The sequence below is a fragment of the Miscanthus floridulus genome, chromosome 10, assembly GCF_019320115.1.
Source record: "Miscanthus floridulus cultivar M001 chromosome 10, ASM1932011v1, whole genome shotgun sequence".
NCBI lineage: Eukaryota > Viridiplantae > Streptophyta > Magnoliopsida > Poales > Poaceae > Miscanthus > Miscanthus floridulus.
The window spans coordinates 14481416-14497655 of NC_089589.1; the positions used below are offsets into that span (position 1 = coordinate 14481416).

At 39.5% G+C, this 16240-nt stretch overlaps 1 protein-coding gene across 1 annotated transcript; it reads left to right on the forward strand.

Moving 5' to 3' along the window:
* The first annotated feature begins 7900 nt into the window (after positions 1-7900).
* On the forward strand, positions 7901-15542 carry LOC136487840 (uncharacterized). Its single transcript, XM_066484951.1, has 4 exons — positions 7901-8113; positions 11406-11846; positions 13735-15015; positions 15165-15542. The coding sequence occupies exons 2-4, from the start codon at positions 11412-11414 to the stop codon at positions 15243-15245; spliced, it is 1797 nt and encodes a 598-aa protein (XP_066341048.1). The 5' UTR covers positions 7901-8113; positions 11406-11411; the 3' UTR covers positions 15246-15542.
* Positions 15543-16240: the final 698 nt, after the last annotated feature.

Consider the following 16240-nt stretch of genomic DNA (forward strand, 5'->3'; position numbering starts at 1 on the left):
AGAATATAAATGTTACTAATACTAAGTATTTTGTTAATGCAAAAATATATTTGTAACTTAAAATTAATAAAACTAATATTATTCGATAGGAAATTTATTATCACATTATTGTAACGTCAATGTTTCAATTTTTTCTCGGTTTTTGACCAAAATTGACAGGAAATTTTTGTTAAACCTATAAAAATAAAGAAAATATAGTATTTTTTTGTTGTACAACTTTTTCAAATGAAAAAATGGCCTATATAAGGATTGTTGTTTTTTCAATTCGACCAAAATTAACAAACTTGGTATTCAAAACTTTTCAATTCGAAGTCATTTAGAGTCCATAATACTAGGGTCAAAGTGTTGTTTTTTCATTTGACCAAATTTGACTTGGTCAAACTTGCTCAAATGAGACACTAAATGACCTCAGATGAAAAAACTCTGAATACCAAGTTTGATCATCTCAGCAAGATCTACAATTGTTACATAGATCATTTTCCCATTTGAGAAATTTTTATCAAACACTAGTCACAATTTTCCTTATCTCTTATAGACTTTCTAAAACTATGTCACACACTTGTGAAAATTGAACTACATTTTGTTCAAGCTTTCTCAAATGAAAAAATGGTCTATATAAGGATTGTAGATATTGATGATATGAACAAACTTGGTATTCAAAACTTTTCAATTTTAGACAATCTAGGGTTCCGAAAACATATTACATAATATCCGTCTCTAAAACATAATATATTAAACATGCATCGTTGTATCATGCGGGCACAACAGTGAATTTCTTCTTGACGTATGACCCTTGGTTATGATCTTGTCGTAACCATGGAGTGTCTTCATCATTTAACATGATGCTTGGATCTTTCTTCACTATGAAGGGTGGAATTCGGACATTTCTTTCGTAATCTTCTGACATGTCTGACTTGTCTTCAATTCCTACTATATTTATTTTCCCAGAAAGAATTATGTGGCGCTTTGGCTCATTGATCATTGAGTTGATGTCTTCGTTTTTTCCTCTCTTTGATTTTGTAGACATGTCTTTCACATAGAACACCTGACTCACATCGGCAGCAAGGACGAATGGTTCCTCTTTGTATCCAATATTGTTGAGGTCCACTGTTGTCATTCCATACTCTTTGTCGACTGTTACCCCTCCTCCGGTCAGCTTCACCCATTGGCACCAGAACAAAGGGACTTTAAAATTAGGTGCGTAGTCTAGTTCCCATATCTCTTCTATGCGGCCATAATATGTTTGTATATTCCCATTTGGATCTGTGCCATCTATGCGAACACCACTATTTTGATTGGTGCTCCTTTTATCTTGGGCAACTGTGTAAAATGTATTCCCATTTATCTCGTACCCTTGGTACGTGAGGATATGCCACGATGGCTGCCTAGCCAACAAATACAGTTGCTCATCAATATTGTCATCGCCTTGACATTCTTTTCGCAACCAACCACTGAAACTTTTCATGTGCTGACGCCTAATCCAAGCTTCAGTCTTCCCTGGAAACTTGGATCGTAAGAACTCCTTATGTATCTCGATGTACGGATGCACCAATGACGAGTTCTGAAGAACTGTGTAGTGTGCTTTATTGAAATAATCGTCTTCCATGCCAATATATGTTTTCTTCCCTAAAGTTCCTTTACCACTGAGTCTCCCCTCATGCCGTGATTCGGGAACGCCAATCGGAGCAATGTCAGGAATAAAGTCAACACAGAACTCAATGACCTCCTCTGTTCCATAGCCCTAGGCGATGCTTCCTTCAGGCTTAGAACGGACTTTCACATATTTCTTCAAGACTCCCATAAACCTCTCGAAGGGGAACATGTTATGTAAGAACACAGGTCCAAGAATACTAATCTCCTTCACCAAATGAACTAGGATGTGTGTCATGATATTAAAGAAGGATGGAGGGAACACCAACTCAAAGCTGACAAGACATTGAACCACATCGTTCTGTAGAGTAGCTAGTTCCACTGGATTGATTGCCTTCTGAGAAATTGCATTGAGAAATGCACATAGCTTCACGGTGGCTAGACGTACATGTGGAGGTAGAATTCCTCTTAAAGCAACTGGAAGCAATTGCGTCATAAGCACGTGGCAGTCGTGGGACTTTAAGTTTAGGAATTTTTTATCTGGCACATTTATTATACCCTTTATATTGGAGGAGAATCCCGATGGGACCTTGATGCTGCTTAGACATTCGAACATGCTGTCCCTCTCTTCTTTGCTAAGCGTGTAGCTAGCAGGACTTAAGTAATGACGTCCATCACCTGTCTTCTTTGGATGAAGGTTGTCTCGTTCTTTCATGCACTGCAAGTCCTGGCGTGCTTCAAGTGAATCCTTTGGCTTCCCGTACACACCCATGAATCCTAACAGGTTCACACAAAGATTCTTTGTCAGGTGCATCACGTCGATTGCGTTGCGGACCTCTAGGACTTGCCAATAGGGTAGCTCCCAAAAGATGGACTTCTTCTTCCACATGGGTGCATGTCCATTAGCATCTTTGGGAACAGATTCACTGCCTTGTCCCTTTCCAAATACTACTTTCACATCCTTGACCATTGCGAGTACATCTTCCCCGGTTCGGTTATGAGGCTTCTTCCGGTGGTCTGGCTTACCTTTAAAATGCTTCCCTTTCTTTCTTACTTGGTGGTTCAAAGGAAGGAATCGACGATGGCCAAGGTACACGACCTTTCGACATCTTTTCAAATATATACTGTCAAGGTCATCAAAACAATGTGTGCATGCATTATATCCTTTGTTTGTCTGACCTGAAAGATTACTTAAAGCAGGCCAATCATTGATGGTTACGAACAACATTGCTCGTAGGTCAAAGTGTTCTTGTTTGTACTCATCCCAGACACGTACACCTGGTTTGTTCCATAAAACTAGAAGTTCTTCAACTAATGGCTTCAGATATACATCAATATCGTTGCCAGGTTGCCTCGGACCTTGGATGAGGATCGGCATCATAATGAACTTCCGCTTCCTGCATAACCATGGAGGAAGGTTGTAGATACATAGAGTAACTGGCCAAGTGCTATGACTAGTGCTCTGCTGTCCAAAAGGATTCATACCATCTGTACTTAAGGCGAACCTTAAGTTTCTAACCTCATTTGCAAACTCTGAAAATTCTCTATCTATCGCTCTCCACTGGGACCCATCAGCTGGGTGTCTCAGCATATTGTCTACCTTACGGTCTTCTTTATACCACCGCAACAACTTTGCGTGGTCTTTATTTCTGAACAAACGTTTTAAGCGTGGTATTATAGGAGCATACCACATAACCTTGGTAGGGATTTTCTTTCTAGGACGTTGTTCACCCTCGACGTCACCAGGATCATCACGCCTGATCTTATACCGCGATGCTTTACATACCGGGCATTCATCCAAATTCTCGTATTCATTGCCATGGTAGAGGATACAGTCATTAGGACATGCATGTATCTTCTGGATTTTTAATCCCAAAGGGCAGACAACCTTTTTTGCTTCGTACGTAGTGGTGGGCAATTCATTTGGCTTCGGAAGCATCTTCTTTATGAGGTTTAATAAATTCCCAAATGCCTTATCGGATACACCATTCTTTGCCTTCCACTGTAGCAATTCCAGTGTTGTACCCAGCTTTTTTTGCCCCTCTTCGGCCATCGGGTATAGCAACTTCCTATGATCCTCAAGCATGCGCTCCAACTTAACTTTCTCTTTTTCACTTTCCCATTCTTGTTGTGCATCACGAATGGCATCGCCAAGAGCATCACCGAGATCATCTTCTACCGCTACCTCTTCTTCATCTCCCCCCATTGTAGTATCATCAAAGGCACCATACTGAGCAATAATGTCATCAATGTCTAAATCTTCTCCTTCACCTTCTTCCATCATGACCCCGCTTTCTCCATGCTTAGTCCAACATATATAGTTTGACATGAAACCTGACTTAAGCAAATGTGAATGAAGACTCATTGAGCTTGAATATTCCTTTAAATTCTTACATAGGGCACATGGACAGCATATGAAACCATCCCGCTTATTTGCCTCGGCCACACCTAAGAAATAGTGCAAGCCCTCTATAAAGTCTTGGGAGCGACGATCGGCATTGTACATCCAATGGCGTGACATAATCTGTATTACACGACAAATTATGAAAACCTTGAACATAATTAAGTATTTTATTACACAACATAAATGACACACACACGGTTGATTAATTAACTAAGCCTGGCTACAACGTAAGCAATCCCAACTATCACTAAACAAACTAAAACTACAATGCACTTCAGTAACATAATTATTTTGTGATCGTACGCAACTAAAACAGACAAATCATTCTTCTGTTGAATATCAATAAGCTTCTCCTGCTGGCTCACTGCCTCATCAGCAGCATCCGCTACCTCAAGCGCACCCAAATTCTGCACGTATGTAGCATAATCTTCCTCCCAGTACCAACCATCGCATCCATTGCCCTCCCACTGAAATTAAAGCCAAAAAATATTTAGTCAAAAATATTCAAGAAAAGCAGGTCAATTAGCCATAATTATAAAATGCGTAAGAAACTCACATCGCGATCCGGGCACTTGTAGAAAACATGACCCTTGTTGGGTCCCTGTCTCTTGACTCGGTACTCCATCACAATCTTCTGCTTACACTTGCCGCAGATAATGAGAGGGAGTTCTGGCCTCAGTCGTTTCGCAACCGAACGAGAGGCCGAGGATCCAGTAACAGTTGTCATCTACTTTCTATACTTATTTTTGCAAACTAGTGTAAATTTCATATTTTCAAATATCCATCAAATTATAGCTCAAAAACATGTTTCAATAAATAACCATCCGTACTAGTTGACCTTGCTTACGTGATCATCTCGACGAGCATTTCTCCACCGGACGGCACCGTACTTGGCCAAGGAAGAGCTCTGATTCTACGAGAAAGGGAACACGGTCTTCCACGACCGTTGCCGCTCTCCCTCGTAGAATCAAAGCTCCTCCTTGACGTCCGTTACCGCTCGGCAGAGAACATGCTCGCCGACATGAACACGGTCCGCAAGTTCAACTAGTATGGATTTTCTACAATTTTCTAACAATTTTCTAAGTTTTTCATTTCATGGAAAAATTAATTCTAAGATCACGTAAGCCACCGGGGACGAGAATGGCGCGTGCTCCAGCGAGGACGAGCGAGGCGTGATTTTGATGAACTAATTTAACTTTTGTTTATCCAAACATATATGCAAATCATCATGTGATTTTGAGCTAAAAATGACATATAAAATCATAATAAAGTCCAACATATAAAGTTACACATGCATCTACATCGCAAAATGAGATAAGCTACTGATAAAACATAAGAGGATTAAGTTTGTTACCTCCAAAATCGAAGAGCAACACCAATGGAGGGGGAGAGTGCAAGAACAACAGCAAGCTGAAGAACAGAGGCAGTGAGTTTGAATAATGGAATGGCTCGGGCTCGGGGAGGAAGAATTGAGTAGAATTATAGGCCGGGATAATTAGTCCCGGTTAGGGGTCCAAACCGGGACTAAATATTAATCTTTATTCCCGGGGCATAACCCAAACCGGGACTAAAAGCTTTAGTCCCGGCTGGTATTACCAACCGGGACTAAAGGTAAACCTTTAGTCCCGGTTGATAATACCAGCCGGGACTAAAGATCCCTGCCCCGCGGACGACCGTTGGGCAGGGACCTTTAGTCCTGGTTGGTATTACCAACCGGGACTAAAGGGTCCTTTAGTCCCGGGGGCAAAAAATGCCGAGGCTAATGCTAAATTGGGACATCGTTCTAAAGTCTGTTCTCTAGTAGTGAACCAGGTGTAGCTGGGTTCAGACTTTTGTTTAGGGTGGAAGTGTAGGCTTTAAAGTGAATGACTAGATTTGTCCGTATTTTCAAACAAAAAAGGCTTAAGACAAAGTGATCTGTTGTCCCCAATTTTATTTAACATTGTGGTGGATATGTTGGCCATTATCATTTCAAAAGCCAAAGAGAATGGATAGGTGAAAGAGGTCGTACCACATTTAGTAGAAGATGGATGATCTATTTTACGATATGCAGATGACACAGTGTTTTTTAGATCATGATATTGAACAAGCAATGAATATGAAGTTGCTTTTAACCACTTTTGAGCAATTATCGTGTCTAAAAATAAACTTCCATAAAAGTGAAATCTCTTGTTTTGGGCAAGCTAATCATAGTGAGATGCAATATTCACAATTATTTGGCAGCAAATTAGGAACATACGCCTTCCGTTACCTGGGGAGAACAATCCACTACAGAACGAATAACAACAAAGACTCAAAAACAGTTGAAGAAAGGATAGAAAAGTGGTTGTATAGTTGGAAAGGAAAAATGCTTTGTTAGGGTGGTCGATTAGTATTAATTAATTTAGTACTATCTAGTTTATCTATGTTTATACTATCTTTTTTTCAAGATCCCTAGAGAAGTGCTAATGAAAATAGAGTACTATAGATCATGGTTTTTTTGGTAGTACGATTAACATAAAAATAAATACTGACCAGCAAAGTGGTCCATCATTTGCCAATCCAAAGAGCATAGAGGTTTAGGTATTCAAAGCGTAGACATTCAAAATAAGTGTTTATTAAATAAATGGTTGTTTAAGTTGTGTAATGAAGATAGAATATGGCAACAACTTATCCGGAATAAATACATTAAAGACAAGACCTTAACATGGGTTTCCAAAAGGACCAGTGATTCTCATTTATAGATGAGTTTAATGGTGGTAAAGGACCAATTCATAAAGCTTCGAAAATTTAAGCTGGGTGATTGTTCTCAATTCAGGTTCTAGGAGGATACCTGGTTGGGAAGACATGCTCTAAAAGCACAATACCCAAATCTTTATAATATTCTTCTACAAAAAAACAGCTACAGTGCTTCAATACTTAGTACTATTCCTCTTAATGTTTCCTTCAAACGGGCACTAATAGGAATAAACTGTTAGAGTGGAACAATCTCGTAGCAAGAATTGTGAACATTAATTTACAAGATGAAAGGGATACTTTTTTTTGGCTTTTGAAAAATAATGGTAACTTTACAGTAAATTCCATGTGCAAATACCTTATCAATACCCGCATCATCGTCTCATAGAAAATTTGACGTTCCAAGATACCACTGGAAATTAATTTTTTTGTTGTCAGAGAGTGATACTAACCAAAGATAACTTAACAAGAAGGAATTTGAGCGGTAACAAATCGTGCATGTTTTGTTGTAGAGATGAAACAACTAGACACCTCTTCTTTGATTGCACCTACGCTAAATTCCTTTGGCGAGCTGTTTATTTGGTTCTAGGTCTAGGACCTCCCATGAACATTCTTGATCTTTTTCATATATGGTACAAACAGGGGCCAAATCAAACAATACCTTTGCTATTAATAGGAGGTGCGCTGCCATTTATTGGACAATATTACTTGCAAGAAACGAAATAGTGTTTGATAATTACCGCCGAAAACTTTTTTGCAGGTCTTGTTCAGGGGGAATGCACTGGTTACAGGGCACTATCACAATGGCAAGAAGAAAACAAGGAGTGAATCTTACAATTTTGTCACTGTGCTAGAAATCTCCTCTCCTGTTTCCGTAAATACGAAAACTGGATCCTGCAAATATAGAAACGGTCGGGATTTTTTTCGTTCATTTTCATCCCTAGATGAAGTCAGATGTTTATTCCTTTATTATTAAAAAAAAGTATGTGCTTTCCTTCACGCTCACCTGAGAATATGCCTTTCTTCACTGAGTCTCAGCTGATTTATGCTTCTCACCTTTGCTTGCCCGAGAGACTCAAGCATCCTGATCTACTGATTCTTTGGTTTTTCCAGATGTTGTTCTAGTGCTTCGGGTTGCATATATATAAGGCTGATGCAAGGGACAAACTCCTTCACTGCTTAACTTGTCGATCTAACTGTTACTTCTTGCTTCCTCCTCACTACCCGATACTACCGCATCAAATTAATTCCAGGTCCTCAAAACAAGAAACTCCACCAGAGCTGTGCTTCAGATAAGATCCAAAGACCCTTGGTTCCCTCCGTTGATTTTCAGTCTTCTTGAGCCAATCAAGGTGGGCGGATCATCTCCCCCTGTCGCTGTTAACTGCCATATTCGGAAAGCAGGTACATATTATTGATTTATGAATTTCCTTAATTCCAAATTCATGTGCAATTGGGATGGCGCTACATCGATAAATATATAATATGCATTTGTCACCACCGCATTTATATTTATTCATACGAGCCAGGAAGTGCGGGTTGCTGTCACCACCGCATGATTTTTACTGTATCCTAATTCAGGTGCAGACCGCCAGGCAAGGCGCAGTAAAACGGTGGGACCCAAGTAAATAAATATTATTAAATCCATTCACATAGCCATCTATTTCTAAAAAAAAATTCACAAAGCCATGGCCTAGCGTTCACATGAGTCACAGACGACGCTGGTGCATTAGTTACACTAGGATGGCCGGTGCACCACGCCCGTATATATATACATCACGCATCCTACCAAGGAGATGCCAAAGTCAAAATTTGTCCTTGCTTAGACTTTACGCATGCTTTTACTACAGCGCTTGATTCCTTGCGTGCAGCAACGGAGGCAGTTCTTTTTGTTTTTGACGCTTCTCATCTCCATACAGCCGTAGCATCTGTTCATATATATATACACACCAACACCACACACACGCACACCTCACTCATACTACCCGTACACAATCAGACCTACAACTATACACAGATTACAACCAGCTCTTCACATGGAACTGGCCCACATAAATTGTTGTCATTAGTAATATATACAACTTTTAAATGTTTTCAACTTTTAAAATTTGAACAGGGGCCATTTGACGGTTAAATTATATATCATTAGACATATTAATTAAAATTAATATCATTAGTAATACTAAAATTAATATAATTAGACATGTTAAATTAATATTTATGCATTATTGGTCATATTAAAATCAATGTCATTCGTCATTAAATAGTTTAAACTTTAAGTTGAATGCGGGTTATTTTTAGATAGTTTCAAAATTATTAAAAATGATATACATTTATAGTGCATTAATAGTGGGCCTGCCACCTGGATCCACATTCAAGAGATTAAAGTCAAGTTAGAGACTAGAGCATAGTCTCAAGAAGTAATTTATTCTTCACAATGAAGACTGTTTTATATATATATCCATTTCCACATTTATAACAAATATGGATCCGAATTAGATACTAAAAACAATTCAAAATTAATTTAGATATGTCCATTTTATCATCTATTTTACAAACTAATGCGTATACATGTACTGGATACTTTGGATTACTGCTACCCATTTTCCACCACTACTCCAGACGTCTCCCATTTCTTCCACAATGAAAGTATAGTTATTATATCTGCTGGTTGCATTACAATCTTTTAAATGTATTAAAAAGCAATAAAATTATTATTATACTTTTAATGTTGAAATTTCCAGCCCATTCTCATACAACAAAAGTACTTTTTGATGGACAATAGTGGTTAAATTTTTAATGATGACTAAATTTTTAAAACTTTGGTTGCAGACATTCTAGTATGACAAAATCTATTTTGGACTAAAGATAGTACTACATTGTCTCTATAGCGGTTCAATTTTGTAGAACTCTTAGAATCCTGTTCTTCCCTGTTCCCTAATCTTTAATTTGATGCAGAAATTGCTGTGGTTTTTTAGCTATTCAGACCTAACAAACAATTCAGACTTTCTGAAACCAAAAAAATTATTTACTTGATTTTTTTTTGTAAAATATACCTTTTTCATTTGTATGTTGAAACTGGCAGCCAATACAGCTAGCACTACTCGTTGTTTATAGTATGTAATCAATTAGTTACTTTTCTTACTATTACTAATTGGACTTCCTTTGAACTCCACATTAATCCTCATGAGATATGCTAAGAATTTCTCAAGAAAATGAAAAAAAAAAAACACCCAGCCATCAGTTCTTAGACTGTAATCAATAATGATAATACTAGCTATTGCATCTATTCTATTTTTTTTAAAAAAAATTATCCACCGTTGTCATTATGAACATAGTCTAAAGTAACCTCCTAAAGTTTTTTCTAAATTACTCACTACTGCCATTATTAGAATTAAACTAAAGTAATCCACTAATCTTCACTTAAATTACCCCTAAATTTGCATCTAAATTATCCACCTTCACAGGTTTTAAAAATAACCCAAATAAACTAACCTCTAAAATCTGATCTAAATGGACTATGTCTGTAAAGGCAAAAAAAATATCACAAAGTACTTTGTATATGGTTCTAAATTACTCACTTCTTCCATTGTTAATACAGAAAAAAAACCAATTTAAGATATACATACATGATGTGCATATATTACCATTTAGACCATGTATACATATATGCAAGAAGCGATGAGCATATAAATTTCCATGCCAAATACATATCTGAATCTAATAATTTAACTAAACACATGTCAAACACAAATAGAGGCATGATGAAAAGGCAAAAAATATGAATAAGGATGAAAAGGTATATAAATTAATTAGTAGCTAAAGTTTATCTCATCTGGATAAATCTAAGAAAATACCTATATGATTGTTGTGTTAGAATATGAACACTTGAGTGGGAATTTAACTAAATACATGTCAAACACGCATGGACATGCAATGCTAAGGGAACAACTACGAATTGGAATGAAAAGGTGTATATAGCAACTGGTAAACTAAACTCCATCACATCCATATAAAAATAAGAAAGTATTTTCATAAGTATTGTTTTAGATTATGAGCAAATAAGAGAGACCAAAGATAAGCAATGTTAGTTATGAGCCCAAAACTTGTGCACAAATTTTCTAACACCTATATCTCTTAGCTAGTGCCCATGCAACGGCATGGGTCGATGGACTAGTGGACAATAGTGTGAGGTTTTTGGTCCTTGCCACAGTCTCCGAGACACCAATTCTGCCACAAAATTCTGTTGAGCTACATTTCCAAATGGATTGAAATTTAACATTATGAATGTATTTTCAATTTAAGTCTACACACATCACCTTTGTCCATCCAATATAAATGGTGACGGGACATTTGGGGTAGCATTTTTTTCCACGTGGCTGGAGTCTGTTAGTAAATTTGTCTCATTCTTTCTTTTATGCTAGCAGATAAACTCCCTTGTTCTTTATATATATATATTTATTTAATATGTTATCATCGGATCCTCCCTTATATATAGTAATTGCTCAATATATATATATATATATATATATATATATATATATATATATATATATATATATATATATATATATATATATATATATATATGCTATGTTTAAAATATTAATTTGGTTGCACACATCACTTGTTTACTTTACAGAAGATAGTGGTATTGATATTCAGATGCTTCTTTAATTCTAAAATGCGAATGCAGGTCACGATGACCCCAGAGAAAGTCAGAGTAAGCGTTGCCATGAACCCCCCTATACTTCTGGTAGACAACTCACACACAGTTACATTAAATGGGGCAGCAGTGGTGCGCGTTGAATCACCCTCATCTATGAAGAACCATGCCCCCATTGACCTAGTCACACTTATCAATATTAACCAAAGCATGAGCTGGCCAGCGGCATCACAAACAGAGATGCCATCAAGGTTGGATCTGCTAAAAAATGCCATGAAGTTCATAATAAGGCAGCTTGGTGATGACGACCGCCTTGCCATTGTAGCATTCAACGACAAGGTCATCAAAGAGAATACCACTGGCATTTTAGAAATATCTGGCAGTGGTCGGACGGCTATCGAAAAAAAGGTGGATGGGCTTGTGGCTATGGGTGACACTGCTTTTAAACCGAGCTTAGAGCATGCTGTGAAGGTATGTGGTGAACTTAGCTACTCCATTTGATTCCCAATATGAATTTATTTAGGCTTGCGCATAAGAATTAAATACTAGTTCATAAACTACCACTCCTCAAACATTGGTGGAGCTTACGGTAAATAAAAAAAGATAATACAATAATTGATGGAATACAATTGTACCATCCTGCATTCCAAAATCATTTAGGGCCTAACCCACCAATGCCCTGTTGGCTTGGCTGATAAGCCATGGCTGAAAGTATTGTTGGCTGATTTGTTGCCCTGTTCGCTTGGCTGATAAGCCATGGCTGAAAGTACTGTTGGTTGAAATTATTTAGACCTAACAAACAATTCAGACTTTCTGAAATTACCTCTATTGGGTGCATACAAACTTAAAACACGCACACACGCATGCATGCATTATAGCGTTAGCTATACATACATTTAATTCCCACACACTCATGTCTTCGTAGAGTAATATCTCTCGTGTCTTTCGAGTAGTAGTTTCGATGGTTGCATCAACACACATGATAATAAGTAATAAGTTAAACCATGTGTGTCCAGTTAAGTTAACTCTGGCTCTCACTATTTGTTGGGATAGTTACGGTAATATGTATGGGTGACTGGTCCGTTAGTATAGTTACTCTACCTTTTTTAGTGCATAGTGTAGTTACTCTACTTCTTTTAGCATAGTCACTCTACCTTTTTCAAAGGTAATTACTGTACCTTAGTCTAACCAGTGCATTAGGAATTAGGATTACTTGATTCAATGCCAACGAAATCTCTTTAGCAGATTAATCTTACTTGCTCCATGTATAAGGCATGTTATTGATTTCATGCTTTGCGTTAATACAGGGTGTTTGGGCTGATGTACGTCTGGTTAACTTAATTAACCAAACCTCATTTGTATGGCCGCGGTGATTAAAGGCTTAGTTGAAGCGAGTGAGAGTGTGCATATGCATGCATGCATACTTGAGTGGACACCAGATGCTCATGTTGCAACGAAGCAGTCGCATGTGCATGTGCATGTGCATGCATGCCTGCCTGCTGAAAGCAGATGCTCATTATTGCAGCGAAGTGGGCAGTGGGGACTGCTGGCATTAATGTCCATGGGTAGACGGAAGCGTCCGTTGCACCCAGATATAGATAATTTTTTACCCATCTTACAATGATGGTAAGAGGGACAAATTTGTTCGTATCAAAAAGAAATTTGAACAAAATATGTCTTAAGTAGGTCACCCGCAGCGAAGCGCGGGCACAAGTGGCTAGTGGTAATAATAACATGATCAGATGATGGTATAGTGCCATAGAGGTCAGATAAAAGATCAACTCTAAAGGCAGTAATTACATGATGCAATGATCGTATAAGCAAAGTTTAATTTAGTCTACCATGAAGCAGCAAAAACGAGTGTTTATTCCATGAATTTGTAGAGGTATTAAAAAATTCTTAAAATATTTATACTTAATCAATGAAAAAGATTTTTATACTTACAAAATATTTATATCTAGATTAGTTTCGTCTAGGTTTGTCCTCAGCCAAAACTTTTTAGCTTTTACCATGACCATCCACATCTAAAATTTTACATAGATTGACAATACAAGGTTGACATTACTAAATTCATTGTGAAAACAACTTTTATAATATATAAGTTATATAACTCCTTTCATTGAATATAATATATTTTTATGGATGCTGCCAGACAAAATTAGAGAAGTTTGAGTCAGGACAAACCTAGATGGACCTACATCTGTGATCGGATGAAGTAATGTATTCAGTCTTTACATCGAATTTCACTTATTATTTCAACTGTAGCTGAGATGGACTCCTTTTCTTTTTTAAAAACATTGATTAAATTTGGATTTCACCTTTTTATTCTTTTAACTTATATGTACCAAATATTACACAGCTCCTGGACGACCGAGCGGATAAGAAGCGTGCAGGCTTCGTCGTTCTCATTTCGGATGGTCTAGACGGCCAGTTCAAATGGGGCGATGAGATTATCGCCCCCACGGATCCTATCCGAGGCCTCCTCCGAAAGTACCCAGTCCACACCTTCGGTTTGGGCAAGGCTCACGACCCAAAGGCGCTGCACTATATCGCTAACATATCCTACGGAATCTATTCCTCCATCACCGACAACCTCGACAACAAGTTCATCGAGGCACTTGCCCTCTGCTTAGCTGGGTTCAAGACCGTAGTAGCCGTCGACGCTTGCGTTGACATCTCGTCAAACAGTTTGATGGTAACAAGGATCGACCCTGGGGGTTACATACTCCGGGGGAGTTCCGGAGGCATCCTGGTTGGCACGCTCTATGCTGGGGAGGTGAAAGACTTCATTGTCTACTTTTCTTATCGTACCGGGAGTTGGTCGGGGGGTTACTATACAACTTTGAATGGGATTAATGCTAGGGCCACGTACAAGGAAGCGCCGGGCAGGCAGTCGATCACCACTGACACTTGCTCGGTGTCGCTCCCAATTCACGTGGCCAACAGCTCATCTCCTCCTGCAAACCCCTGCCCACCCTACCCCATGGTCCTGCAGCAGATGGTCCGGTTCAAGGTGCTAGACTTGCTTATGAGCGTTCTGAAAGAATTCCTGGTCCTGAAGGAGGAGGCTGCTAGTGCCGTCCACGGGAAGGAAGGAGGAGATGACCCGGTCTTGCAGGCCATCGCAGCGAGCTTGCTGCAGAGGAAGTGGAAGGAGTTCAAGCAGTCCGATGAGTCCTGGAAAGAAGCCCCGAGGAACTTACTTGACCTGGGAGGCATCGACCAGGACATCAGCGCCATGGTGGGTATCCTGAAGCAGGGCTTGGGTGTTGGATGCATCCACTCATGGGTGTCGAGCTATCAGATGCAGCGCGCGGCAACTACAGGCTTGCCAGGGGCTCACATGGTTGCAACCGGCCAATTCCGAACGCCAGCGATGGACGCAATGGTGCAGGAGGCCCATAGGCAGCTGGCCAAGGAAGCATCTGCCCAAGATGCGGGGACGTCAATTGTCTGCAAGCGCGCCGTCGAGCTTCTGGATGGGGTCAACAAGCGATTCGATCTCTGGTGCAAGCTGGACCACGACTTGCCGCGCACGAACCAACCGTCATCACACCAGGAAGAAGGCCATGAGTCCCGCGACCTCACCGCCGTCCTACGGGGGGACATCAACCGAGCGAGGCAGCATGACATATACCTGGTACGTATGTACATGGTTTGCTGTATGGCGATACTACGCACCAACATCTATGGATCTGATTTCAATTTTTCTTAGATAATGGAACAAAGTTTATGGATCTGATTTCATGCACTAAGTTCCCATGCATTCCGGGTTTGTCTTGGATGCAGGCTGCCGATCACGCGATCAAGCATTGGCGCAGCTTCCTCGCATCCGTGGAGAAGACGCATGGCCATGGGCCGGACAAGTAGGCGCATGATGAGGCTACTGGCGGCCACCACAAGCCCCAGAACCCAGCGTGAGTGGTGTTGTGTCGATGCAGACTCAGACATACACCATATAAATAAATAAATTTAATGACCGAGAGGCCCTGACACCAGTGCCTCCGACTCCCTCCGATCCTGAGAATAATATTTGTGCGTACTGTCCTCTTCATGGCTATTATATTGGTCATTTGATTTCCCGTGTGTTCACTACTGTTGTTCTCTAATTACTAGTCCTGATCAGTTCCGGACTAAGCTGTAATGTATCTTTTATTTTCTTTTTTATTAATAAATATGTATGCGTCAGTCAACTCTGTTGTTACTGTACGGATGTGTTTTGGACTATAAATGCACACACTCCACGTTGAGGAAGCAAGAACAAGTGCCCAACATCAAGGAACCACCCACCGTGAAGGACTGGAATGCATGGTGACCACCCAACTTATAGGGCAGCCTATATCCCGAAATTGATGGCAAGTCCATCTTCTAGCTATCATCAAGATCACATTGTCACAACGGACCTATTGAGCCTAGAAACAAGAGGTTAGGAAAGCATGGAACACTACAAAGAAGCTAAAGAAAACGGGCTCCCGCTATGCTCGACGTTCCACCGGAAGCTCTGGTGAAGGTAGCGACTCAGCAGGAGCAAAACCTAAACAATTAATAATGGGCTAGCAGATGCAACGGAGCACCACTGGATGATATCACTAGAAGTATTTTTCCCAGATCACCCAAAACACAGATCAGGAGCAACTCTGCTTGCTTACCGGATGCTCTCTTATTCTCATCGGATGCCTCACCAGGCAAACCCTCCGTGGTATTGAGTTGGCAGCCAACGAGCAAGAGATACTCAGGTGCAAAAATCGGATGCTTCCACAGGAGCAAAAGTCTAAAGAGGTTTGAATAACTTGAATTCATTTGACCTGTCCACTGAGTTGAAATGAAATTCAAACATGCTCAAGGTAACTCAACTTCACTGGATG